This window comes from Cyprinodon tularosa, unplaced genomic scaffold, assembly GCF_016077235.1.
Source record: "Cyprinodon tularosa strain WSP-4 unplaced genomic scaffold, ASM1607723v1 ctg63, whole genome shotgun sequence".
Lineage (NCBI taxonomy): Eukaryota > Metazoa > Chordata > Actinopteri > Cyprinodontiformes > Cyprinodontidae > Cyprinodon > Cyprinodon tularosa.
Genome location: NW_024039374.1, coordinates 1,293,987 through 1,321,287, shown reverse-complemented (window position 1 = coordinate 1,321,287; position 27,301 = coordinate 1,293,987). Strand labels below are relative to the sequence as shown.

Genomic DNA, 27,301 nt, shown 5'->3' with positions numbered 1-27,301 from the left:
AGAACAACACAGTCTTTTTGGGCCCCCACTCTACACCTGTACCCCCTCTCTCCTGGGCCTGAGACAATTGACCCCCTACCCCTCGCTCTCGACGGGCATGTCTGCAGAAACTGTTGTCTCCTTTAGATTCAGAGTAGTTGTATGAATGAATTCTGAAGCTTTTCACTGTGTAATATTCTAATATAACCCAAATCCTAATTAAGCCTAATCGTCTTTAACAATCCCCTTCATTTAGCTGTTGCTAAAGGACTGTTGCTATAAGCATGCTTGGTGTTGATTCAATGAGTTGATGCAATCAGCTGCTTTTCCTTATATAGAAAAAAAAAACAATCTGATTGTGTTACCTGTATAAATTGAATTGAATAAAACTTCTTTTCCTTGAATAAAACTTTTCTAATTGCAGCTTTTCTCTGTGTGAGTCTCTCCTGGTTGACATTGTGTTTCTGTCTTTTACTTTATTAGTTGTAATTGTAATTACAATTACTGTTGTAATTGTAAAAATAAAAAATACTTTCTGTCAATGTAGTGCATTCTAATATATCAGATTTTATCCTCACACAAAAAAAATTGTATGTATGAACATTTACCATGATACAGTATGTCAAAGCTGGATTCTCAGAAAGCTTGAAATAATCAATACTGAATTATTTGTTTAATTTTTGATTTATGTGTTACATTAGTAATATGAACCTGTTTAAATATTCAACAGAATTATCACATTTTTGATATATTAAATTAGAGTTGGGAGCTATTCTATCTACAATTTAGTTAATTAGCATGTTTAATCTCTCTTGCCTGAAAATAATATTCTTTGTGCTTTATAGCTCCTGTTGTACAATATTTGCTTCTGATTGGTTGATAAGCCCCCTGCGATAACTCCTCCCCTAGAACCCTAATCAAAGTTTAGATTTTGTTGTCATAAATGTTTACGTTCAGATTCTATGCTACATTTGGAGTGTTGGCCTAGTGGGCTCTGAGAAGCTTGAAAGTACCCGGTTCGATCCCCACTGCCTCCAATCAGGGTTCCTGACAATTTCCCTTAACCCCCGCCGCACAATGGCAGCCCACTGCTCCCTGAGGGGATTGATTAAATTAACAATTAACTTTCACACCATTAAGTTGTTTAGGAAGTTCCGCTCTGCTTATATACACCTTAGAGTATCATTGGTACATCTGTTAGCCTGGTTCACAGAGATGTTTGGTCACATGCAAAAATATGTGAATTGGTTAAAACCTACTGAGCATGCTAAAACTTGTTTTAAGTTGGTTTGACAAGGGAGAGAGCTTGTATTTTTTGTCTTATATGTGCTTTTTTATGTATTATTCTATATACAGATTTTGTATTCCAAGCCTGCATTGACTCAAAACCTCCCTCAGCCCTCCATTAGACCAACATCTCACTGCCAACCTATGTGATGAATGTCCGTTTTGTTATTTTTGTGTAGCAGTCACGTTCTGTGTGCAAAGTAAATAATATAAGGATCTAAAACAAAACTAGCATGTTTGAATAATAATAATGATATATTGGTCCTTAAGGTTGAATATTATTGACACTCATAGTTGATTTTTTAACAAATCATAAAATGCATATCAGAGCCATTCTTTTCCTCTACATTTTTAATTAATTAATTATGCAGCTATATAGCATTTTCAAACATACTCTATGCTTCTCAGACCAAACTGGATATTTAAATAAATTATCATACTGTACTCCAAAAATGCTTCTTTTATTTATAACGACTTGATAAACCGTCAGTGCAACTCAGCTACAAGCACATTCCTCTTTGTTTGGTTTGCTCAGGGGCACTGAGGCAGTGAGCATCCCCTCCCCTTGGCAAATTTTACAGCACATTGTTTTCAGTTCACAGGTTTGAACTGAAAAAGCTTCTCAGGACTCCTCCATGTCCTTCAGGCAGTCCTCTGTGACCCTGCCATTCGTTAATATGGCTCTCAGATTGCTGGCTGAGGCTCTGTGTCATTTAGTCTTTTTGAATGTGACAAGCTACCATTAATTTGCTGAAATATCTTGTGCAGACAGTTCACGGCCCCTAGCATCGCCGGCCCGCTATCTCATCACGCTAATCTGCAGTCAACAGATGCCGTGGATGATGCCATTTACTGGATTTCTTTCCCCCCCTTCTTTTAGGAAACCATTTGCCTGCACTACCATTTTCCCCCCCCTATCTGTTAGTTATTTTGATTAAATGCAATGTTCTTTGCAGTCGGTTTGATTTCCTCTTTTTGGCACTCGGTTCACAGAGCCATGACATTGTAAGGGATTAGTTTAGAGGAGCACATTTCCAAAAGTCCAATACAGATGGTGTAAAGTACACACACACACCAATGCTGAGTGCAAAGTGTTTACTTCTCACAAGTTAGTTTCAAAGAGTTTGTTAACACAGGAAAAACTTCACTGACAGCTTTCTTTTCAAATCAACATGAATTCAGTTTCTCTGTCCAATGAGAGGAGCAGAGTTGATTCTGAATCACCCCATTCTTGTTTTTGTATTCTTATTTTGATTCTCTAATCAGGCTTTGAATTTAAGCCTTGTGCTTAACAGCAGGGGCCTGTTTCAGAAAGGAGGTTAAGTGAAAACTCTGAGTTTGTTAACGCTGAAATGAGGGAAACTCTGGGTTTTCTGTTTCAGAAAGGGAGGTAAGTTAAACCTGAGAAAGCAGAGTAAGTCAAGCCCGTTTCTGAAAGAGAGGTAACTTATACTCAGAGTCAGTTACCATGGGAATTTACTCTGTGAACCTAACCTGGTCGGGAGCAGGTTTTCTTCAGAAAATCCAGAGTTTATTTTGGTCTCCTCCCCTTTTTTAAAGAGGAAGTGGTGTTTAAACACCTCATTGATTCTTTGGGGACATACAGTATTCATTGCACACATTTCAGTCACGTAGAGCGCATCAAAGGGAATGAAATGGTATGTCCTTTTATGGATGATCTTGTTTGTAAAGCCAGGTAGCTACTCTACTCCCATGATGTGCTCAAGGCTTACCTGCTTGAAGTATGTTTTTATATTTCATTTTCAGCTGCTGCCATGTTCTTTTGATGCCTGCAGGATTGTACCTATCTATGAAAACTAAATTAGGTTTAATAAAATACTGTTCTTCCAGTTTCACCTCTGATATTATAACAGTTGGGTAAGTTACTCTAAAATAGTTCTTAATTACTAACTACAAATTTTATCTTCAACAAGTCTAATTAGATTAATGTAATAATTACTGTCTCTAGAAGGTATTGGTCTACTTACTAATTTGTTTTACTTACTTATTAATTACTTTCTAAATCCCAAATCAACCTCAACCACTTGAACAATACAAGGAGAGACAAGAAACTGCACTTCTAATGCTTTCAAATAAACAATATTCAATTGCATGAATTAATCTTAAATTGACCAAAATGGGTGTAACTAGAGGGAGAAAGTTCAAATCAAAATATACCTTTTAAAAATTGATATTAAATCCACTATTGTTTTATAGTCTTTAATTTAATTACAGTATTTATATGACTTAAGTAACTTAATTCATTACACCCAACACTGTATAAAAGTAATTAAAATGTAAACTTACGCATTGACTCGAGCAGCTATTTTCACCAAAGCTAACTCTCTCTCGTTCGCCGCTGCAGCCGTGTTGCTTTTTTTTAAATACATGTTCAAATTCTGCATATGCTTGCATAAGCACATCCAGTTCTGCTGATGAGAAATATGCACAAATTTTTTGTCTGACGCTGTTGCCATGGTGACTCGTAATATCTGTGCTCCATTGATAGTGGCTTTTTATAGTTGTGGTGCACACGCTTAACTCAGAGTCAGTCAATTTAGAGCTGATTGAACTAACTCATTTCAGCTGTTCTGAAACCCAAAACTCAGAGTTTCCAATCTCAGGATAAGTCAACTCAGAGTTCAAGTTTTAACTCAGAGTTGGTTGAACTTCCTTATTGAAACAGGCCCCTGACTACCAATTATTACACGGAACCTTACCAAAGTATTCACATCATTCTTCATTTTCCATTTTATCGTGTTGAAGCCATAATCATTAACTAATGTTTTTCATTATATTTTTTCCCCTTGATTCTGATGCACCTCAATAAATTCCAATGCAAAAACATTTAAAATTAGAGGTTATTTTCCTCCCACATGCAAAATCATTGCAGTCTGTCTGTCACACAAAATTCAGTTGAAATACACTGATGTTTGTGGTGGCAATCTGAAAAAAAGCGAATACTTTTGCAAGGCACTGTATTAGTGTTTCCCAAGTACCACACTCATCAGTAACACCTACAATTATGACCTGATTTTAATTTAGAGAGTGAGAAATGAACCAGATTTGATACATTAAGAGGAAAGGGAGAAGAATATTTCTGAAATATTGAAAGAACTGCCTCATGGATTCATCTGTAGACAACCCCCTCCATAGAAATGCATAGAACAATGCAATGATGGCAGAACAAAGTGAAGTAATGCATTCATTCACCTCAACCTCACCAAAAGCACAGCATTTATTTGGTCTATGACGCTTTTCTTCTCCATTTTATTTTTCCTTTTCTTAAAAACAAACAAAACAGACTAATTATGAGTATTTATCCATACACATTCCTGCATTTTCTACTTTTGCCCTTCTGGAAAAAGAACCAGATGAGGAAATGTCATATTTAGTCTATAAACCTCTGTCCAACATAATACAAAAATATCTTTTTTTTTTCATGTTAAAAGTCTCTGTAGAAAAAAATGCCTGAAATATATAGATATCAAACATGTATATGTTTATTTGTATACAAATAAAATTTGATGCAAATTATCACCTCCCCAGCAATCCCCTAAAGCTATAGGTTTGCCCACATGGACTGAATCTTTCTGCTTTGTAACTCTGGAGTAGGTGTGGATGCATGGCACCGGTTGAGCAAATACATCAACAATGAACTTTGACAGCTAGACATAGATCAGTGACCAGACCACTGTTCATTTCCAAGCATTGGTGGCAACAGAAACAGTCCATGGTTGGGATATTCTAAAATACTATTTTATCCTTGTCGTATGAAGGCGGGCCTGTGGGGCAATCTGCACACATTTACCATTCTCAAAAGGCAAATTTCATCGGTTGAGTGGAGCTATTGATTTCCATTTCAGTTTGAACGGAGCAAAAATCTCCAGATATCAATCAAACATCGACTGACATCAGTTCATCCTTTGTCTTGTTCTTTTTTATCCAGAATTACTCCATTACTTTTGATGGGTTTTGGCAGCATTCTGACCTTTAATCCAATGAACAAACACATCATTAGCAGTGGCCGGTCTTCTTGCTTTGCCTCGTTTTTGATAGTTACGTCATTTCCAACTGCACAGCTGCCACCTAAAGGTTGTTTCATGTTCAGAGGAGGATATTGTCTCCTGTCAGTTCAGAGCCATTAGCACTTTCAAGCCCTAGAAGGCTGACGCTTGGCTTCAGCTCAGGCTTCTTCCTCCCTGATCAACTCGGGTCGATTAGTGTGTGAAGCCGGCATCCACTCCTCTCTGAGCTCAACGATCTCAATGGGCCCTGCAGAGGAGGAGAAAAAAAAGGGGACACACATCAATGTGAATATCTGACTGCACAGAAGAGAGGCACTTGACAGTCAGAGCAACAACAATTGCTTTTTATAGAGCCAAAAAGGTATTACCACCCCTTCACAAGCACACATTCACAGGTTATCAAACTGAATAGGAATGGTTTGACACATTTGCGTCTGAGGATTACAACCATTTTATGTCATTTCTTAGAGAACTGTCTTCTTTAGCCAAGTCTGGAGTAGTGGGTGACTGAGGCCAAAGCCCCTTCTGGGCCAGTGTTGCTCTCATGCATTTGATCCAGTTGTTGAGATATGTTCTTTCTCTCCAGAACACGATGCAGCTGAGGCCTCTGAATTTTAATTATCTTTAAAGGGCTGTGAAAGCCTCAAATTAAGCAAACCCTCCCCATCACTGCTCTATAGGTTGAACTGGACCATCATGGCCTTTGGCTCTTTCTTACACGCATGACCGCATGACTGCCCATTAGCGTTCTTTCTTTGTAATCCTATGCCTTGAAAAGCAAGCATATGTAGCCCTTTAATGTCATGATGAATGTAATCATAACTTGGTGAAAATCATGAACAGAGGAAACGATGATCCCAACAGGAATGTAATGCTTACAGCCAACATATTGACATCTAAATGTATTGTTTTGAAACGATAAAGTCATGATTACACATCATGCCATTGTAGACCAATACTTCCAATATCCAAAGTCCTGTTTTGGTTCATTTCTAAACCATAAACAAAACATTATAGATATACACTGATAAGTCTATACGTATATATTTATGTTGAGTATTGACACATATTGCTTTCACAGATTTCAGGCGAATAGCAAATTCTCTTATAACTATAAGAAGACAAAAGAACCTCTTAAATAATTTGTGTCAAGATTTCCTGCTGTAAAGGACTTTTAACTACTTATATTTGGAGGAAGGCCTGCCTTTAACTATGGATGTCCTATGCACCCTAATCTCACAATCACTACACAGTATATTCCATTCATCCATCCATCCATCCATAAAAATGGATAAATGGATAGATGATCGGCAAAGGAATGGAATGGATGGATGGATGGTTAGGTGAACAGACCAACTATTGATATGTGGAAGATAGATGAAGAGATAGACAAACAAAAATAAATAATTCCAGAATTGTCAAGTCAATGTATATAAATGAACCTTTGATACATAATCTCTTTTTTAGGAAAAGGGCCTTTATATCATGATAACTTGTTTAATGTTGTTTCAAGCTTCCTCATCATTTTATGTAATAATATTGAAATGTGGCTCATTGAGGAAAACAGGAATGAAAGTAAATTATGCGTGCACAACAGTGACGAGCAAACAGGACTATCACCAGCAGCAATCAGATAAAGAAACAACTGCTAATTAATATTCACTGCCAAAATGAGGGTCTCTCTCTGACTGTTGGGTTTTATCACTCGCTGTGCGACTTGCCAGGTTGGAAAATCTGATAAGACAACACGAGGTGTAGGAGGATAATAACCAGACATGTGGCTGTAGTTTGGCAGAAATAAATCCGAGTTAGCGGCTCTGTGATTCAGAAGTATAACCTTATACAAAAAAGAGCTGCACAGGTAACTTTATAAAGATGCTGAAGGTGATTTTAAATATAGTTTTTAGTGTAAACTGTAAAAGTTTTGGTAGTTTGAAGGTACAGTGGTTAGATACGTAAATCTTTAAGAAGTCAAACCCTGACTCTTTACTCCATAAACAATGAAATAAATGCTTTTTGCTCTACAGTGTTGTTTCTTTAATAATAGCAATCTCACCCACATGAACACATAGATGCATGCACGCAGAGAGATTGCTGTGCATACAGATGCTGCTGAGTGGGAGTGAAGCATCAGCCAAGGGGAAAGGAAACAACAAAATAAAGAAACTGTGAAAGCGAGAAAGACAGAGATACAGAGAGAGAAAAGAAAAAAGGGAGCTGGACTACGAATTAGAGCGGTGAGCTGTAGGGAGTGGGTCAGTGCCGTTGAGTCAGCCCTGACTCACGATGGAGGCGATGAAGATCCACCTCCTCCCTGCCCATTACAACTTTATCCTGGAGCCTAGAGCTCCGGAGCAAAACACTCCCACGTAAATGGTCATTCTAAGTCCTGGATGTATTCTATATGTGTCTTATAAATATAAAAGTTATTCCATTATGGTTTTGCTTGAGTACCCTAAATGTCAAAATACATTTCTTTCCAAAACATGGTTTAATTTGCGTCAATCGTCAGCTGTCTAGCATGGGGTCTTTACTGATTTTTCTGCAAGATTGCACCAATATTTAGTGACACTCTGTACCTCAAAAATAATAATGAGATTAAAGCTTGTGTGATAGGAGAACGTTGCAGTGGATACGTCACAGTTTGCAATATTTTCAACTTTTTAATCAACATTATACGGTAGTTAAAATGTTTTAGGTTATGTACCAACCAATTTGCACATCTAGAGCATGACGGTTTTGTTCCTTCTTTGCAAAATATTTTAAGCTTAGTCAGATTGCATGTAGAGTGTTTGTGAACAACAGATTCCTGTTTGGACATTTGAGGCTCACTAAGTGATTTTGTTTAGTCTCTAGCCACAGTTCAAGAATGGAACAGAGTTGGCTGACAAAAAAAATGCCAATGCAGATTAAGTAAAATAAGGTCAAAAAATATTATTTGTCTTTAAATGAGGCAGTTATGTGATACCATATGTATCTAACCAATAGTATTAACAGATTGGATGTTAATTTTTTTGTCTTTGATGAGAAAATGCGTTTCTTGCTAAAATCGTATTACTTTGAACTAATGGTTAATGTTATTTAATTATTTTATCATCCCTATGAGACTTTTTGGTGAGATAGGCCTCTCTTGTCAGCAACACCGTACACCTTAAAAAACACAAAGGCTACAACTCCTTTATAAAATCGAAGATAAACAGAATGAACTGGTTGGCAGAAATGCTCCCAGCTCCTCGTGGCTGCAGCTATATATAAAGATGACTTGTGGTTAAAGGAATGTCAAAGATACACTCAATCACTAGGGCTTCTCAAAAGGAAGCTCAAGCCACCCTTGCCTAAAGGTTTCTTTTTGAAAAATCAATGAAAAGAAAGGCAAATAATCCTCCTAGCCTTTTCTGAATCTGAACAAAAGTTTTACCCAGATTCCCCATGTGCTGATCTTTGATTGCAGATTTTCCTGCAGGAATCTCAACTTTTTGTCTCCATGTGGATTAGAAGGCTCTGGTTAGATATACAGAAAAATGACTTTCCAGTATGCTGATGACCCTTTTTTGGCAAAGTAGAACTTAAATCAAATCTAGGAGTTAAACTCTGGGATAAAAAAATTGCAGAGATTGGGACTGAACCAAAAACACTTGGATTGTGAACAAAGATAACAAGCTGATGGACCCTGACAAACGTTTTAATATCTTCATTCTGGCCTTTTCTGATGCTTTTTGTTCACTAAGAATCTCTAAATAACCTCTGAGACCTTCACAAACAGCTGGATTTATACCGTACAAGTGCAACTGTTAGCACCGGAGTATTATAGTATAAAGGAAAGAAGTACCACACTTTATAATGATGGTGTCCTTTTCTCAACTATTGATAATTATATAGAATTTGGTGTTTGTTGATCTCATAAAATTACAATGAAATATATAAATGTTTATCCTCCCAGTCTGAAAAAAGGTGAGTGTTCTACCTCACACTGTTTATAAATATTAATGCTCTACTCTAGGATTTCGAGGACCCAGGTGTCATCACTGGGTTATGTGAATTCTCAAATGAGCTCCTGTTTATTTTTATGCATTTCCAAACGCAGCTTAAATCATCCATCCAATTATGCAGGAAAATGAAAGGGATTGGTTATTTTAATGCAGAAGTTCCAGCACCACTGACAGCGCCCTGGGTTTTCACAGCTCACAGGAGCTGAATATAGAGTGGACACTTGCTGTGGTCCATTCTTCTCAGCACTAATGTGGACCCATGTGTACACATGTAGCAATCATCAAGACGACCAAAAGGAAGCAAACATAATGTATACAGTCAGGTCCATAAATATTGGGAGATCAACACAATTCTAATCTTTTTGGCACTATACACCACCCCTATGGATTTGAAATGAAACAAACAAGATGTGCTTTATCTGCAGACTTTCAGCTTTAATTTGAGGGTATTTACATCCAAATCAGATGAACGGTGTAGGAATTACAAAAGTGTGTATATGTGCCTGCCACTTTTTAAGGGACCAAAAGTAATGGGACAGATTAATAATCATAAATCAAACTTTCACTTTTTAATAGGTTGCAAATCATTTGCAGTCAATTACAGCCTGAAGTCTGGAAGGCATAGACATCACCAGACGCTGGGTTTCATCCCTGGTGATGCTCTGCCAGGCTTCTACTGCAACGGTCTTCAGTTCCTGCTTGTTCTTGGGGCATTTTACCTTCAGTTTTGTCTTCAGCAAGTGAAATGCATGCTCAATCGGATTCAGGTCAGGTGATTGACTTGGCCATTGCATAACATTCCACTTCTTTCCCTTACAAAACTCTTTGGTTGCTTTCGCAGTATGCTTTGGGTCAATGTCCATCTGCACTGTGAAGCGCCGTCCAATGAGTTCTGAAGCATTGGGCTGAATATGAGCGGATAATATTGCCCGAAACACTTCGGAATTCATCCTGCTGCTTTTGTCATCAGTCACATCATCAAAAAATACAAGAGAACCAGTTCCATTGGCAGCCATACATGCCCACGCCATGACACTACCACCACCATGCTTCACTGATGAGGTGGTATGCTTTGGATAATGAGCAGTTCCTTTCCTTCTCCACACTCTTCTCTTTCCATCACTCTGGTACAAGTTGATCTTGGTCTCATCCGTCCAAAGGATGTTGTTCCAGAACTGTGAAGTTTTTTTTAGATGTTGTTTGGCAAACTCTAATCTGGCCTTCCGGTTTTTGAGTCTCACCAATGGTTTACATCTTGTGGTAAACCCTCTGTATTCACTCTGGTGAAGTCTTCTCTTGATTGTTGACTTTGACACACATACACCTACCTCCTGGAGAGTGTTCTTGATCTGGCCAACTGTTGTGAAGGGTGTTTTCTTCACCAGGGAAAGAATTCTTCGGTCATCCACCACAGTGGTTTTCCGTGGTCTTCCAGGTCTTTTGGTGTTGCTGAGCTCACCGGTGTGTTCTTTCTTCTTAAGAATGTTCCAAACACTTGATTTGGCCACACCTAATGTTTTAGCTATCTCTCTGATGGGTTTGTTTTGATTTTTCAGCCTAATGATGGCTTGCTTCACTGATAGCGACAGCTCTTAAGATCTCATATTGAGAGTTGACAGCAACAGATTCCAAATGCAAATAGCAGACGTGAAATGAACTCTGGACCTTTTATCTGCTCCTTGTAAATGGGATAATAAGGGAATAACACACACCTGGCCATGGAACAGCTGAGCAGCAGATTCTCCCATTACTTTTGGTCCCTTAAAAAGTGTCAGGCACATATACACACTGTTGTAATTCCTACACCGTTCGTCTGATTTGGATGTAAATACCCTCAAATTAAAGCTGAAAGTCTGCAGATAAAGCACATCATGTTTGTTTCATTTCAAATCCATTGTGGTGGTGTGTAGAGCCAAAAAGATTATAATTGTGTTGATGTCCCAATACTTATGGACCTGACTGTACGTCTCTGTTTGTTTCCACACTTTTCTTCCTGGTCCTCGCCCGACTTCATCCCTTTTTTTTCTCATGGTTGAATGTCTGCTGATCCCTAATCCAGATGCCAATTTGAGATTGTAAAGCGATCAAGTTCACGGATGAGATTTAGTCATCACTCCATGTTACTCTATGCTCTGATTCCTCATTCCAGAATATAATTATTTCTAAATCCCCCTGCTCCCAAAAATAAACTCACCAACATTGTGAACCTTTTACAGTGGTACCTTTTTAACTGGTTTCTTGCTTTATGTCTTTCTGCCAACCCCCTCTACTGCTTATCCTCCATATTATCATAAATAATATGTGCAGCAGCAGTTTGGAGCTTTGTCGACGCAAAGCTGGGAACAAAGGTTGTTACAAAGGCTGTCTGAAGCAGCACTGTTATCTTCTGTTGTCTAATGTGGCTAATTAAGGGCAGCGCTGGGAGGAAGGTGCTACTATTCCTGTCTGACTCAAGGGTATGCTGTCTCCCCAAGTCTGCCATGCTGACAAGGGCTTTTACAAAAACACATATAAGTATGAAAGGCATACACACGCACACAGAAGTCCTTCCACTTCATTTCCATAACAGCTATCTACAGCTACACATGGCAGTCCTAGGCTTTATTAAATAAACTTCCCAATAAAAGCAGATAAAACAGAGTTCTGCTGACTGGTGTTACACTAATGCAGAACTTTTCAGTTGGATCATCATCATTTAATAGCAGAACCGATAAGCTTACAGCTGATTACAATAGAACAGGACGGTGTGTGGCCTTCTCAACAAGCGGAGGCTGGCTGGGTTGGCACAAGCAAGAGTCGAGGAAGGTTTCTCACTGTGAATTTTCTCACAAATCAAAGGTATGTGTATAAAAAAAACATCTATTTTTCGACTTAGACAAACTTTAGTGTCATTTTGTATACACAGGGTGTGTACAAAACCGAAATTCCGTTCAGTACTGCTCTCAAGACATTTTCATTTCTTAAAGTGGAGCAGAGATAAAATGTAAACATGGTGATCAAATGTAAACATAAGATTAAGATATGATTTACAGTTTTCCGACATTCAGCTTTTTAAATTTTTTAATTAAGCATTCAGCAGTCTGATGGCAATAAGGAAGAAGCTGTTTTGGATTCTGCTGAACCTGCATTTAATGCTGCGAAGCCTCTTCCCAGAGGGCAGCAGGGAGAACAGTCCATGGTGGCGGTGTGAGGGGTCATTGATAATGTTACGGCTCGGGACCGGCAGCGCTGGGATGAAATTTCCTTTATGGAGGGAAGAGGAGCCCCAATGATCTTTACTGCTGTTCTCACCACTCTTCTCATGTTCTTCCAGTCTGAGGTGCTGCAGCCTCCACACCACACAGTGACACAGCTGGCCAGAACGCTCTCTATGGTGCTGCTGTAGAAGGTGGTGAGGATGGGTTGGGGGCAGGTGTGCCCTTTTGACCAGTGAGGTGGTGTTTACAGTCCAGGAGAGGGTGTCTGTGATGTTCAACACCAGGAATTTGGTGCTGTTGACCACCTCTACAGCTGAGCTGTTGATGAGCAGTGTAGCGTGGTTGGGCCGGTTCTTCCTGGAGTCAACTATGATCTCCTTCGCCATCTCCACATTCAGGATCAGGCTGTTATATCTGCACCAGTCCACCAGCTGCTCCACCTCCTCTCTGTAGTCCCGGTTGGTGTTGTCTCTGATGAGGCCCACCACCGTGGTGTCATCTGCGAACTTCACGATGTGTATATTGGTGAACCTGGGTGAGTGAACAGCAGGGGGCTCAGGACGCAGCCATGAGGGGAGCCTGTGCTTAGACTGATGACATCAGAGGTGTTCTGTCCGAACCGGACTGACTGAGGTCTGTTTGTGAGGAAGCCTAACAGCCAGTTGCAGTGGGGTGTATTGAAGCCCAGCTGTTTAGGTTTACCCATCAGATGCTGTGGGATGATGCTGTTGAAAGCTGAACTGAAGTCCAGGAACAGCATCCGCACGTGGTTGTTCTTCTTTTCCAGCTGTGCCAGGCTCAGGTGGAAAGCGGCAGAGGTGGTGTCCTCAGTGCAGAGGTTCTATTGGTAGGAGGACTGGAACGGGTCGAATGTTGGGGGGAGAGTGGAGACGATGTGTTCTTTAACCATTCTTTCGAAGAACTTCATCAGGATTGGAGTCAGTGCAACAGGCCAGTAATCATTGAGTGAGGTGACCTGAGGCTTCTTTGTGACTGGAATGATGGTGGCAGACTTGAAGCATGCTGGCACTATGGATAGGTCCAGCAAGGTATTGATAATGTCTGTGAGGACACCAGCCAGCTAACCTGCATACTTCTTGTACACCCGCCCAGGTATATTATTGGGGCCTATCTTGGGTTGACTCTCCTCAGAGTTTTCCTCATTTCAGCTATGTCAAGGTTGAGTGTCTCCTGCCCCTGGTGTGGAACGGCTTTCACTGTTGGAGTGCTGTTTAGTGTCTCAAACCTTCCAAAGACATTGTTTAGTTAATTTATGAAGTCAGTTTTTGCTGCATCTACCTGGGGGGAGGGTGTATTGTAGTCTGTGATTGCCCGCATGCCTTAACACATCCTCCTGGTGTTGCTGGCATCGTGGAAAAGATCCTGGATTTTCTGGCTGGGATTCTGCTTCACTGATCTGATGGCAGGTTTTAAGTTGGCACACGCTGTTCTCAGTGCCTCTTTATCACCAGACTTGAAAGCTGAGTTTCCTGCTTTTTAGCGATTTTCTAACCGTTGCTTGCTCAGGTGATGTTCTATTTGATGCTGACGTCCTCAATGCATTTGTTGATGTAGGCTGATACAGTCATAGCATATTCGTCTACTATTAATATGCTGTTATAGGTTGCTGCAGTCTTGAAGATATTCCAGTCCAAGCATTCAAAACAGTCTTGAGGTTTCTGCATGGCACCCTCAGACCACACACGGAACTCTTTAACCGTCAGTTTAGCCCTGATTAGCTGGGGCTTGTATGCAGGGATTAGCATGACAAAGAGGTTATCTGGTGACCAGAAGTGGGGGTGGGGGAGCTGCTCAGAATGCATCTTTGATATTAAGAGTAAACCAGGTCTAAAGTGTTTTCACCCCGAGTTGCAAAGTCCACATGTTGCTAAAAATGAGGGAGCTCAATATTCAAGTTAGCCTGGTTAAAATCCCCAGCAATGGTGAAAACGCCGTCTGTGTGTGCAGATTGAAGCTAAGAGATCCTGATATAGAATCTTCATGGCCTGTTTTGTATTAGCACTGGGGGCCACATAAACAGCAGCAATGCTAAGCACACTAAACAGTCAGAAACTCAATGTCTGGAGAGCAGAACCTGGTGACAGATCTAGCATTTGTTTACCAGCATGTTTTACCTCCATCAGTCTAGAAACTCTCTCGCTATTATCTACTGCTTCTTTCCATTCCACTAATCTGATAGCATCAGATAAGCAGCACTTGAACTTGGAAATAATGAAGAAGTTTGAAAGATTTACGCAGGTTTGCACAAAGACATAACACGGTATGCATGTAGAGAAATGAAATAACTTCCTAAGCTGACCTACTCTGACATGACCTTCTATTTATGGAGGTTCTGGTCAGAAGCTTTTGAAATCTCAGGGGCAAAAACGTTATATTGATTTCAGGCTTTATTGCTGCTTTTAACTAATACTTCATTCATTTATAAGCTATTTGCAAATATAAAAATGTGGATAAATGCTTACACTTGCCACCATTTCTGGCTGGATATTTAACAAATCTTTGAAATAGAAATGGTAACTGATTGTGCTGCTATTTTTTTTCCCGGCTGATTATTTAGGCTGATACTGCTTGATCTTCCCCCATTTACATGATAAAAATGACAAAATGATAAGAGATGTGAAACAAGTCTCAATAAAAAAAAAAGAAATGTTCATTATCAACTCTAAGTAAACATCAACAATGGATAGCAAATGGAGGGAGCAGTAATGCACTGCAACGAATTCTAAGGAATGGCTGCTGAATGTCCTAATAATTAGGTATGTATAGACATATCAGCTGAGAGAAAGAATAATATCGGCCAGCCAATGTATCAGACACATGAAAGCTAGAATTTAATTTTTATCTGCAGACAGGCAGGTTTTATATTCATACCAGGCTGAATCATTTTCAGGAGTCATGGTTTCAAACCCAAGAACAAAGTATAAAATGTCAAACATCATCTTAAAGAGTGTTTTGTTTGTATATTTCAAAATATATATAGCATGAGGAGGGACTAACTCCTTATTCTCTAATGTTTCCTCTGTTTTTGCTGCCAGTAGCACAGATGGAAGAACATAAGAATGTTCCAACAGAACAATGATCCAAAAACACATCAAATCTGGTTTTGGAGTGGATTATTCAGGCTAGTGTATCTCAAATTCCCTCCATTGAAATATGATGGTGTTTGGGTACTTTGTGTGCTGGATGACAAGCCCTATATGATCGGACCCACAAATCTGCCCCCCTTTGTAACCAACAACTCAATGTAACTTTTTTTGCACTAGGAAAATTATCTGAAACACACCAGTAACTCGACTGAAGTTGGAAGAAACACTATCAACAATACTACGGTTTTGTATGATATAAAGAAACACTTGCCTGTCGACAAAATGAAAGTTGGAGGAAGGACCTTAAAGAGGAAATTTAGGCTTAAAACCCCACTCGTGGATTAACTGAATTCCACAAGAAGAAGTCAACCAGAGCAACAATGTAAAATACAGATTACAGTTTATCAAAACGGTTCACAATTTTGCCTCCAGGCAATGCTCAACCAGGTATTGTCGTGTGGGTAATGATTTGCTGAGCAAGGATCAGGTTTCAAATGATCCTTGTCTGATATTGAAACATGATGATCTGAAACATTTAAATCTGATAAAAAAGAGAAAACCACTTTAAGCAGGCGAACACATGTTCAGGTCATTATATAATGATGGCCTAATGTGAAATAGAAAAAATCCTGAAAAAAAATGGTAAGCCTTTTTTTGTTTTTAAAGATAATTAAATTTTAACTTCTTGTACCTGAAAGAAGAACACCAAAAGCAATTCATCACAAGCCTGAAGTGGCTGCAAGATTCATGCGTAGGTTGTGGTGTGTTCAAACCTCCGACTGCTTCTGTGCTTAGGTGTCAGTGCCTGAAATTGGATAATTTGTTGGAGAGACAATGAAAGAGGCTGGTGTCCTTGTTTCATCAAGATAGATGAATTAATCAGAGGCCCCTCGAACAAACAACTTCCTGACTTTGAGTCTTGTAAGGAGCGCTCCTAAGAGACAGAGATTAACTGATTTGGGTCATCTTTTTGTCTATTCCCCGATCCTTTTCTAATTCAGGCAGAATTCTCAGCCCATTTATTAAAGCACCAACAAACACATGAATAAAATGTATGTACAAAGATATACTTACGGCTCTGCCTCACACATGCATTTGCTCTTCCTCCTTTCTGCCAAACACATTCACACATGCACACGAACTCACCTCCATGATGTTGCCGTTTCACATCTCGCTGTGATGTCCTGCTCGCCTTTCTCTTTATCCACTTTGTTTTCGGTCTTCAGACCCCTCCTCTCTCTTTGCTTGAATAATCCGAAGTTCAGCTGAAGTAGAAAGCACTAGGATTTTTTTATCCAACAATGTTTAAATTGAGACCTAATAGGGGGGGTCAAACAGTGGTGGTGGTTGATTTACGTAGGATTGTTTTATGGGGCTTAAGGGAAGGTGTGTATGGAGACACACAAGGTGGGGGAGTGTGTGCTGTCGGGGGGAAACTGTGGCTGACTGAAAGACCCCCGTTTTCCAACATTAGTGCATGAGGGAGTGTGTGAGAGGAAGGAGGAGAAGGGGAGGAAGAGCAGCAATGCACCGGGCTTAGCCTTAAGTCACTCAGCTCGGCCTGTAAGTCCAGTTCTGCATCGTCTACATCGTACTGGAGATCACAGTCTGGGCAGTAACCATGATACTGGACCTTCTCGCTGAAACGAACCCGCTCTCTCTCGCGGTGTTCTCTTCCTGGGGCCTTGGGGCATTTGTTTTTCTCATGCCGAAGAAGCGGCATTGGCCTTGGCAGCGTAGGAACCAGACCAGTTTCTTGCATCTCGCTCTCGCCAGAAATGAAGCAGGGAGTAGAGGAGAATAAATCCTTGTTTGGTTTTAATGGGAAAACCCCGCCATTCCTCAGCGAAGACCCGTTAGCCTTTGACGTATTCCCTGATAAGACCAAAGTCGGATGAGGCAGATTCTTTATGTTGTGTTCCTCAGCTCTCAGTGTGGTATGCCTCGGCGGTGGCAGGGGAGGGTGGGATTTCTTGAGCACTGTCAGAACTGCCGGTTGATGGAGCTGTACCGGACTCATGGGCACCTGTGTTTTGAAGATGCAGTCCTCTGGGAACAGCTTCATTTTCTCCAGGCTGGACGCAGTCGTTGTGGTAGTGGTGGAGCTGGAGCTGGAGTTAAGCGTGTCGGTCTTGGAGCTATCGGTCAGTCCGTCCTCCTCCAACTGCAAGTCACCGGTCAGGGTGTCAATGTCATGGACAACCTGGTGACAACGAGAAAATTAATGTCAGTTGGAGATCTGCTGTCATGGTTGCTAAGCTTGCAAAACTATTGCTCAAATTGAAGCAATGTGGAAAAAAATGAAATAAACATCTTTAAAGTGTGTTGTACATTTATTTTCAGGTTCCTTAAGGTGACTATTATACAGAACTATAACATTTGCAGGTTTATTTGACATGTCTCTACAGGTTTTGCACATCCAGACTTCAATATGTGGGCAGAAAAGAATGTTAGTGTTTGACTCACCAGCTTTGTTACAGATATTCAACGTTGGAATACATCAGTCTCAGAAATAATGTATCCAAACAGCTGTTTGGGATAATGCACTAAGCTAACAGACTTAGTGCAATGTGAATCTATAATATTTATGACACTACAGTTTTACAGAAATAAAGCATTATTTTGGTAAAATTACGGTAATTTCAAAGGAGCTTTTAGATAAAAGAATGGAATACAATAGAAGACATGAAGAATGGAGGATGATGTCTCTCTCAGGTATGCTCTCTGTTAATTACTTTTACAAACAATTAATCTCCTTTAGAGAGTGTTTATACTTTTTTTTGTTCTCGGGTGTGACCTCTTTTCTTAAAAAATCGTTACAAATTCCTATATATATCAAAAATGATCTCATACCCTCCACCTCCAACTTGTAGTTTTCCTTCTTTTCTCAACAGTTAGCTATTCCCTCACCAAACTGCGTTAAGTGGAGGAGTTCAAGTATCTTGGGGTCCTGTTCAAGAGTGAAGGGAGAATGGAGCGAGAGATCGATAGACAAATTTCGGCGGCTACTGTATAATGCAGACGCTGCACTGGTCTGTCTTGGTAAAGAGAGAGCTGAGTGAAAAGCAAATCTCATGAATTACCAGTTGGTCGACTTTCCTACCTTTAACTATGATCATGAAATTTGAATCATGTCTGAAAGAACATGATCTCAGATACAAGTGGCTGAAATTAACTTTTTCCGCAGGGTGGCTACGCACTCCCTTGGAGTCAGGCTTAGGAGGCAGTCAAGAAAGGCTTGGAGTAGAGCCGCTTCTCCTCCACATCAAGAGGAGTCAGCTGAGGTAACTCAGACATCTTTTTCGGATGCCCCCTGGACGCCTCCCTCGGGACGTGTTCCAGACATATACCACCAGGGGGACAAGAAGGTACAAGCTGGAGGGACTATGTCTCTCGGCTAGCCTGGGGCTTCCCCCAGCAAAGCTGGAGGTGGTGTCTGGGGAGAGGGAAATCTGGGAGTCTATGGTGAGACTGCCCCCATGACCCGGTCCAGGATAAAGAGTAGGATGATGAGTATGAGTATAGGGAACCAAATTTCAAATTCTGGTTGCATCAGAAAACATCTGGTGTAGGAAAATTCTGCCAAGTCTTTAAGCAAGTTGTACTGACTTGAATAAGGGAGCAACTGAAAGGACTCAGAAATACTTGGGCCTAAACGGACAAGGACAGGCATTGCTCAGAGAGGCAGCCAAGAAGCTCATGGGTAACTTGAAGACAGAAATCAACACTACACTCAAAGCAGCACCTGCCTTTTATGAAAGAATGATAGGTAAAAAGCAATTCATTATCTGGTTATATTAGACCCAAAATCAACTTGGTGCAAAACCATTATTTTTGAAAGAAAAAAAACCCATCACACATCTTGACTTTATGGTGGTAAATTCGGGTTGATGGGATGGTTTTTCTTTACCAGTGGGTCAGAGTCAATTAAAGGATGTATTAAACTAAATAAAGCGAAATATTGGCTTGAAGGCTCCACTTTTATCTGGATAACTGTAAACCCACACCCAGAGTTGTAACAGAACAGCTTAGCCCAGTGGTCCTCAACCCTGGACCTCAGGGCCCACTGTCCTCCATGTTTTAAGCCGTGCCTGTGCTCCAGTAGAACTGGAGCAAATGATTGTGTATTCTCCTCGCATACAGTCAAGGGCCTCAGAAGGCACTTCTACACACATTTATAGAAGTCAGAGAAAAGCCAAAAACATGGAAGACAAAAGGTCATGATGACTTTGATGGGAAAACTCTGGATTAAAAGATATTCAGGGGTCAAAATTGCCTAATCAAAGTCTAACTCCAATTAAGAGTCTGTTCAAGACTTTAAAATTCATCTTCACAGATGGCACCTGCCAAAGTAAGACTCTTTCTTTGCTCAGTGGTCATGTGTATTCATGAGACAGGTTTATCCCTTCAATTTAACAATCATTTTCATGCAGGAATTATTCTTAGGTGAGGGTTAAGATGTTTAACAAAGAACAAATGATACATTCCTTAAAAATAAAATCCAGACATAGCACTAATGATGAGAGATAAAGATACCAAGGTCCCAAAAAGAGCGAGAATTTGAGTTATGACTTATCTTTACTCTGTAAACCAATTGCAAACACACAGAAGATATTCACATATGAAAATCTAACTTCTCCTATTGTTACTTTAATAATTAACAGCAACAATTCCAATGCAAAAAAGGAGACACAAGAGTCATAATTTATATAAGAAGATAGGTCAGGAGGAAAAGAAGGCATGGACAAAAATATGAAAAATCAATATACTGGCAGTCTGTTGCAAAGTACGCAAGTGAAGAACTGCTTAAGCAACAGAATTAATCTGTTATCTCTAAACGTTATATAATTCATGAATACAGAACTCTGTGGAAAACAATTAGAAGGAAGGGCAATAGAAGGAAATGAGAAAAAACTGTTGTTGCTAAAAAATGCAGCAGAAATTTGTATCAGATTTCTTCAGAATTAAAGAGGAAACATATGATACTAAAGAAAAAGTGCTTTTATCTGGGCTCATAACTAGCATGCAAAGAAATATTTATTAATTTTGGAACAGATATGACCTATGTTTATGGCAAGTAATGGGAATCCTATGAAATTAAAGACGAGAAAACATGGTATTATTTGAATCTATCTCTGTCTCTCTTTACAAAACATGAAGACTGATAGAAACGTTGGACACATGATGAATAATCAGTTTATATGAAACCAATCTAAGGGGTTTCATTCATGCATGTAGTGCCCATACTGCCGCATGGTTTAAAATTACATTTACATTAGCCATTTGTAAAATCTATGGCAAAACATGTAAATCCACCCCTAAAGTAAATTATCTTGCATTGGAAGAATTTGTACCCCTCCTCTCGCCCGTAGACAGCTGGAGATAGGCACCAGCACCCATCGCAACCTTAGCTGGGATAAAGCGTGACAGAAAATGGATGGCTGGAAGAATTAGGAAACCCCCCCCCCTTAATTCAGAATCTCTTGAATCTTGTTAAATTGTGCATAAACTATATGAAACACCTAGACATCTTAACACAAAATGTGTAGTCCTCTAAGAGGCACTGAAAATGTCTCGTTGTTGGGTTTTTTAATAGGATAATAAGCTAAAAAATATGTTCTTATGAATGCAAATGGTCCATTAGACACATAATCAACGTTCTTCTATGGCAATCTCACTCCCTAGAACTGAATCTTTAGAACAGCTTTTGGATGAGAGCCTAACTACCTCTTACTGTCCTACTTAAACATATCATTGTGTTTTCTCATTCGGGTTTATATTTTTAAAAATGTTTAATTAATCATCCTATTGTTTTTTGTATATACTCATCTTACTTGAACATGTTGCTTTTATTCTCTTTTATTATTTGTGTTTCCGCTATCTACTTTTTTTTCTCATGTACGAAACTCTGAATTGTCTTGCCACTGAAATGTACCATATAAATAACTAATAATAATAATTGCACTTGATTGATCACATTGGAGAAATTTACCTCTGCATTTAACCCATCCCCTTGGGGAGCAGTGGGCTGCCATTGTGCGGCACCCAGGGAGTAGTGTGGGGTTAAGGGTCCTGCTCAGAACGGTTCGAACTCAGAATCTCAGGATTCCAAGCTCTATGCCCTAATCACTCCTTACTCCTTACTCCTCCTCACTTTTTCTAACAAAAGCAAATAAAGGATGCAGGACTCTTCATCAGAGGGATTTTGAAAAGAGGAATGATAAAGATCCCCCTGCTCCAACTTTGGAAAATGCTATCCTTCTGGCATAAAATACACTGTATCAACAGCAGGGATATGAATACTTTTTTATTCTGTTTACAAAACAATAATTCATTATCCACCCTTTCTCAGTGCTGTGTTATGTCACTGCATTAGAAAATTTATTTATTTTAAGCTGTTTTTGCACATCTTTCTCAGGGGTCTGTTTGGTTAATACATGTTTACTACAACTAACAACAGATAGGAATCAGTAACTGTGTTTTAACTCCTCAGATATCAAAAAATATTGCGTTTTTTGTTTCGAAGTAATGTTTACAAGTCTACCAAAAATATTTCCTCTTAGATAAGATTCTTCTTGCCAATTTTTTCTTCCTTTGTAGGGCTGTTTCTACTTTGCCAGCCAAACTGAACCGCTGAGAATGTCAGTAATTACTGCCTTACTTCTTAAATACTAGAAAATCTTAAAGAGCCTGAGTATGTCTAAGGAGCCTTTCAACAGCATGTATACTCCTTGAACCCTTTTGACATTTTTTCAACTTAAAATCATAAACTTCTGTGTATTTTACATGGAATTTAAGTAACAAAAAGCAACACATAAACTGAAAAGAAAAAGATAGATGATTTTCAAACATTTTTTATCCACAAACATCTAAAAAAATCCATCCATCCATCCATCCATCCATCCATCCATCCATCCATCCATCCATCCATCCATCCATCCATCCATCCATCCATTCATCCATCCATCTAGATAGATGTACTAGATTAAAAAATAAATACCATTTAAAGGGCAAATTGGCTGAGTTTCCATTGCACTTATTAACTCAAAGTGACTATTTAAAGGGCTTCACACAATAGTCACATTCATCCAGTCATGCTCACAACCACCCACACATTCATACACAGATATCCAGGTCTCTTGGTAACTTGAGGCTAAGCGTCTTGCCCAAGGGCACATCCATATTTGACAGAAGCAAGCTGCAATCAAACCATACTTTTAAATACTACTCTAAACACAACGATCCAAAGTGTGGATACTTAAAATAAGAACCGGCAGTTCTGATGTATTTTTCTCCCAGGCTCGCACTTCTAAACAAAAGCTTTTGATTTATTGTGAAGTAAGAAAAGTGTTTATTGACCTATGCCACAATGTGACTGTGTGGGGTTTAAATGTTTGTCGAAAGAGTTCAGAGCAGTGGTTACAAGAGAAAAAGAGAGGCATAGGACAAGAGGAGAAAGGAAAGCAGGAGAAGGGCAGTGGAGAGAGCCAGAGAGCTTAGCTCTCCCTGCAGTCTTTAAGTGGATAATTTGTTGGGACACACACAAGAGGTAATACCAGTATCCCGATGTGCAGCCCCTACTGTAGGCCAGGCAGCCTGGGTGGGAGTGCCAAGCATCTGAGCGGGGTCCTTCCTCAGAGCCAGACTTAGCTCTAGCCCTGTCTGCAAGTTCTAAAAGATAACCACATTTCAAATGGATTAGGCCCTAAACGCTGGCTTTGATAGTAACATCCCCTCCAGCTCTGTGTTTAATGTGAGTGGTGTCAGAATAACTGATCCTCTATAGAAATCCCTGCAAGGAAGAACAAATAAGTAATAATAAAAGAAAAATAAAGGGAAAGGGCATATCAGCAAAGATTACAACAGATTAAAATGCCCTCCTATTGTCATTTAACTCTGATGCAGGCTGTGATAAATTGTAAACGGTTGAAAAGGACAAAAGAAGACTTATTAATCTCAAACTGTGAGAAAAAAAGAACAACGGAGGAAGAGAAGGCAAAAAAGGGAAGCATGGAAGCAGAGGGAGACAGATGCTGTGGAGTAGCCATCCATAATGTAGGAAGCAGAGGCTGTATGCAATAAGATTTTATTAGAATGACAGCTTGTCGTGTTAAGGTGAAAGGTTTGCCTGGTGTGTAGCCAGTGCAGGAATGCAAAACATAAGACCAACTAAGGCTGCAGGTTGATTACAGCCGAAGTGGCAGGCTGTGATTCAGTGACTGGCATCAGAAGAAGCACTGATTTGATGCAAGAAAACAAGTCACAGGGGGACTAAGGGTGGATAGCCTGCAGTATAAATATTTAAAGTTCAGATTAAATACAACGTAGAAACCCAGAGCCATATGTTTGAGTCTCTATCATCACCTATTTCTTCTCATCGTGTTGCATAACGTCTATTAACGTGGTCCCACCAGGGAGGCCGTGCTATCATGTAAGCGGATTTTTTAATATTATCAATTTCAAAGGAGATAGTAAATGTTTTAGGGGAATACAATAGCTGTCTTTAATGCATATATTAGAATTTTGTGACCAAGTGTTTTGTTTGCCCTTCACATCTCATTTGTGAGTAGCAAGATTAGACGAACTATAAACAGCAGATGTCTTTTTGCTTATACAGCGACATACCTTAGGAAATACAGTCACGTAACTACAATATAAGTGCTTTCAATTAGCTTCTTGTGCTTTTGTGCTTTATCATAGTTGTCTAAACAACTCACTTATACTGAAAAATGGCCAACTTTTAGTTTTCTCCCACAGTTAAAACATCAATATTTAAAAGAGTTGCTGGGACCCATTGTTGATTGGATACGTTGTGATCTTTGACCTCTCACCTACCTTATTTGAGTTTGATAAAAAAGGGAAAAGCATTGGTGCATGGTATTTGATACATGTCAAAGGTTTAAATTAAAAAAGAAGGGATTAACATGAGTCTCAAGCTAGTAGTAAACAGACTGATAAACATAAGTATGACGTCTTTCTCTTAAAGTGATAAATCCTTATGTAAGTGCTCAAGGCATCCTCAAAATATACTTTCATTATTGCACAGATACATTTAACTGAAATACTAGCTTCCTAGAGATAGATTAATGATATGGTTAAGTTTTTTATGTTTCCAACTAGCTCTGAACACAATATATCCTTCCTCGATGTCACTGTCCAGACACATCTAACAAACAAACAGACTGAGGTTCTGTTTTTGCCTTTTTTTCTCTCTGTATAAAAAGAAACCAAAACAATGGGAGAGGCCAAAAGTGAACAAACTCATCAGCCTATTTGTTCCAAAGTAAGTGAACTTTAAAAACACCTTTAGATGAGTCCTATTAGACTAGAATCAAATTCTACTGTGTCCCAGGAAGACTGGAGTTTGAGAACTCTAAACTAGAATTTCTCCACTTTTAATGCATGAAAACATTAAATCTGTGCTTAAGTAAAAAAAAAACTGGGTCCAGTTATTATCTGGAGGTTGATACATATTTTGTAAATGATGTAGTGCATCTAATGAGGATGAAAAAAAAAGAAATCTGAATTATCAAAGAGGATTTAAAAGGAAAAAAACTGCTAATTGATTGAAGCATCTCTCATTTTTATATCATTATTTTAGTCCCAGATGTCTTTCCTTCACGTCTCTAGTGTCCCTGATATCGGGGAGTGTTGGCCTAGAGGTTAGAGCAGTGTGCTTGTGCTCTGAGAAGGTTGCAAGTACCTGGTTTGATCCCCACAGCCTCCACTCTGGTTTTCTAAACAAGACCCTTAACCCCACTCTGCTCTTTGGGCGCCTCAGAATGGCAGCCCACTGCTCCCTAAGGGGATGGGTTAAATGCAGAGGTAAATTTCTCCAATGTGAGATATATAAAGTTCAATTATTATTAATATATATTACCACCCCTTTGAAAAACTTTCTTCAAATGAAGCCTTTGAGATCCAAGAGTTTTGGTATTTTAGCAAAGAATCCAAAGCAGGTTAGAGAGGAGAGTTTAAGTTTAGAAGGCAGTGAGAGAGACACCTTAACAGAGATGCAAACACATCCCTATTATCTGGCAGGAGCCAATTCCCAGTGAACAACAGTCTGCATTAAGATGATGAAATACAATGCAAAAGGCGCCTCTGTGGTTGGACCAACTTGTCCATTAAATATTAATTGTGATTGCAATTTCTCACTTTCATCATGGCTTGTGAGTCAAGGAGTTGTCCTGTCATTTCACACCCCTACATCCTCCTGTGCCAAATGGCTTTCATGTTGGTGATAATGATCACATGCATTAGTGGGCATGGTGGGGTAGGAGGAGCACAGTCCAAACCACAGTAGAGGTAGACGCCAGTCTTTCATCTTCTGCCAGACAAAATATCCTAAAGAGAGCATTCTCAAACAGGATGGTTAAAAAATATTGTTGTTTTTTTCTATAAATATTAGCCTACCTCTTTCAGCTCCTTTGCCACATCCTTAAGGTCTCCCAGAATGGTTTCCAAATTCTCCACGATTGTCTTGATCTCCTTTTTCACTTTTACTTTGGAGACTACTCCTTCAGCCTCCGCATGTGGTGCCCCTGACATTCTTCACTTAGTGCCACTGTTTTCTATCTCGGCTCAAATCCTTTGATGAAGCCACTTTGTCCCAGCGCGCATGTTTATTTCCCCCCTCATTCAGTCCTCCGCTCCTCTCCACTTCCCAAAGCTGCTGCTGCTGCTACATCGCAGCCAGGACGCAGCGCAGACGCGTCGGGGCAGCATTCAGGATCTCACACTGAGCATGCGCAATGGAGCAAAGACGCAAGGATCTCACAGCGCAGTGTTTGAGGAGCGCGCGGCCACAGGTTTGGGAATCTAAACGCACCTGCGTCCAACGGAGGCGAAGCACGACGCAAAAACATCTTCAACGTCGGCGCCAAAGCCCGGCTGACCCTTCTTCCTAGAAAATAATAATAATATAACACGTGACGGAAATAAAGGGCTGACTATAGCAGAGGGAGGGGAGAGAAATAAAGAAGCAGGTAGCTATCCAAACCTTCACAGCCAAGGTCCATAATCCTCCAAGCATCGAGAAAAAATTGGAAGTCTCTGCTTCATTCTCCAAAATACTCGGTTCTGATATTGATGCCAGTGGGTAACGACACCCAAGAGGCATTTTCCTTTGAAACAGCTCCCTGCCAGGTTCATTCTGTTTCCATCTCTGCCTCCTTGGAGAGTCTGAGGAAAGCAGCCAATGTCCGGACTCTCTCCCTCTCTTTTCCTCCCTCTCTCACTCTCTCTCTCTCCCCTTCGCGCTCTTTACTCACGTTGCTACTGACAGGCTTACTTTTCACCCCCATGTCGTGTCTTTGTATTATGAGGAGGTTTGTATTGTTTTTTGTGGTTGAAAACCTTCATTACATTCATCCTCTGTTATTGCACCAACCAAGTGAAGATATATTTAGCTGAGGCATTTTCATTTGCCCCAAATTCCCTCTCTGTTACTAAAAATAATTATTCACCAATGCAAAGGTGAAGTAAAACTTTAAATAAATGCCTTAAACAAGTAAATACATGAACGTTTCAAAGATTACTTAAATTAAATTATTAGATTTGACAAAGTAAACAAAAAGCAATAGAACCCTTATAATTAGAATAGAAAATAATAGAATTGAATAGAAAATCAATTTATTGTCCCACAATGAGGAAATTCTGGTGTTTACAGCAGAAAGAAGACTATAGGAAAAATGTTACTGGGAACAGTGGTG

General features: G+C 39.7%; 1 protein-coding gene across 2 annotated transcripts; it reads right to left on the bottom strand.

Moving 5' to 3' along the window:
• Window positions 1–4,716: 4,716 nt before the first annotated feature.
• prr16 (proline rich 16) lies at window positions 4,717–26,827 on the bottom strand. Of its 2 annotated transcripts, none has more exons than XM_038308124.1 (4): window positions 26,004–26,827; window positions 16,734–17,790; window positions 16,279–16,392; window positions 4,717–5,541 (listed from the first exon to the last, which is right to left on the bottom strand). In XM_038308124.1, the coding sequence occupies exons 1-2, from the start codon at window positions 26,136–26,138 to the stop codon at window positions 16,918–16,920; spliced, it is 1,008 nt and encodes a 335-aa protein (XP_038164052.1). In that variant the 5' UTR covers window positions 26,139–26,827; the 3' UTR covers window positions 4,717–5,541; window positions 16,279–16,392; window positions 16,734–16,917. The 2 variants fall into 2 exon arrangements, with proteins under 2 accessions (XP_038164052.1, XP_038164051.1); XM_038308123.1 differs by lacking the exon at window positions 16,279–16,392 and having other exon boundaries at window positions 26,004–26,493; window positions 26,590–26,827.
• Window positions 26,828–27,301: the final 474 nt, after the last annotated feature.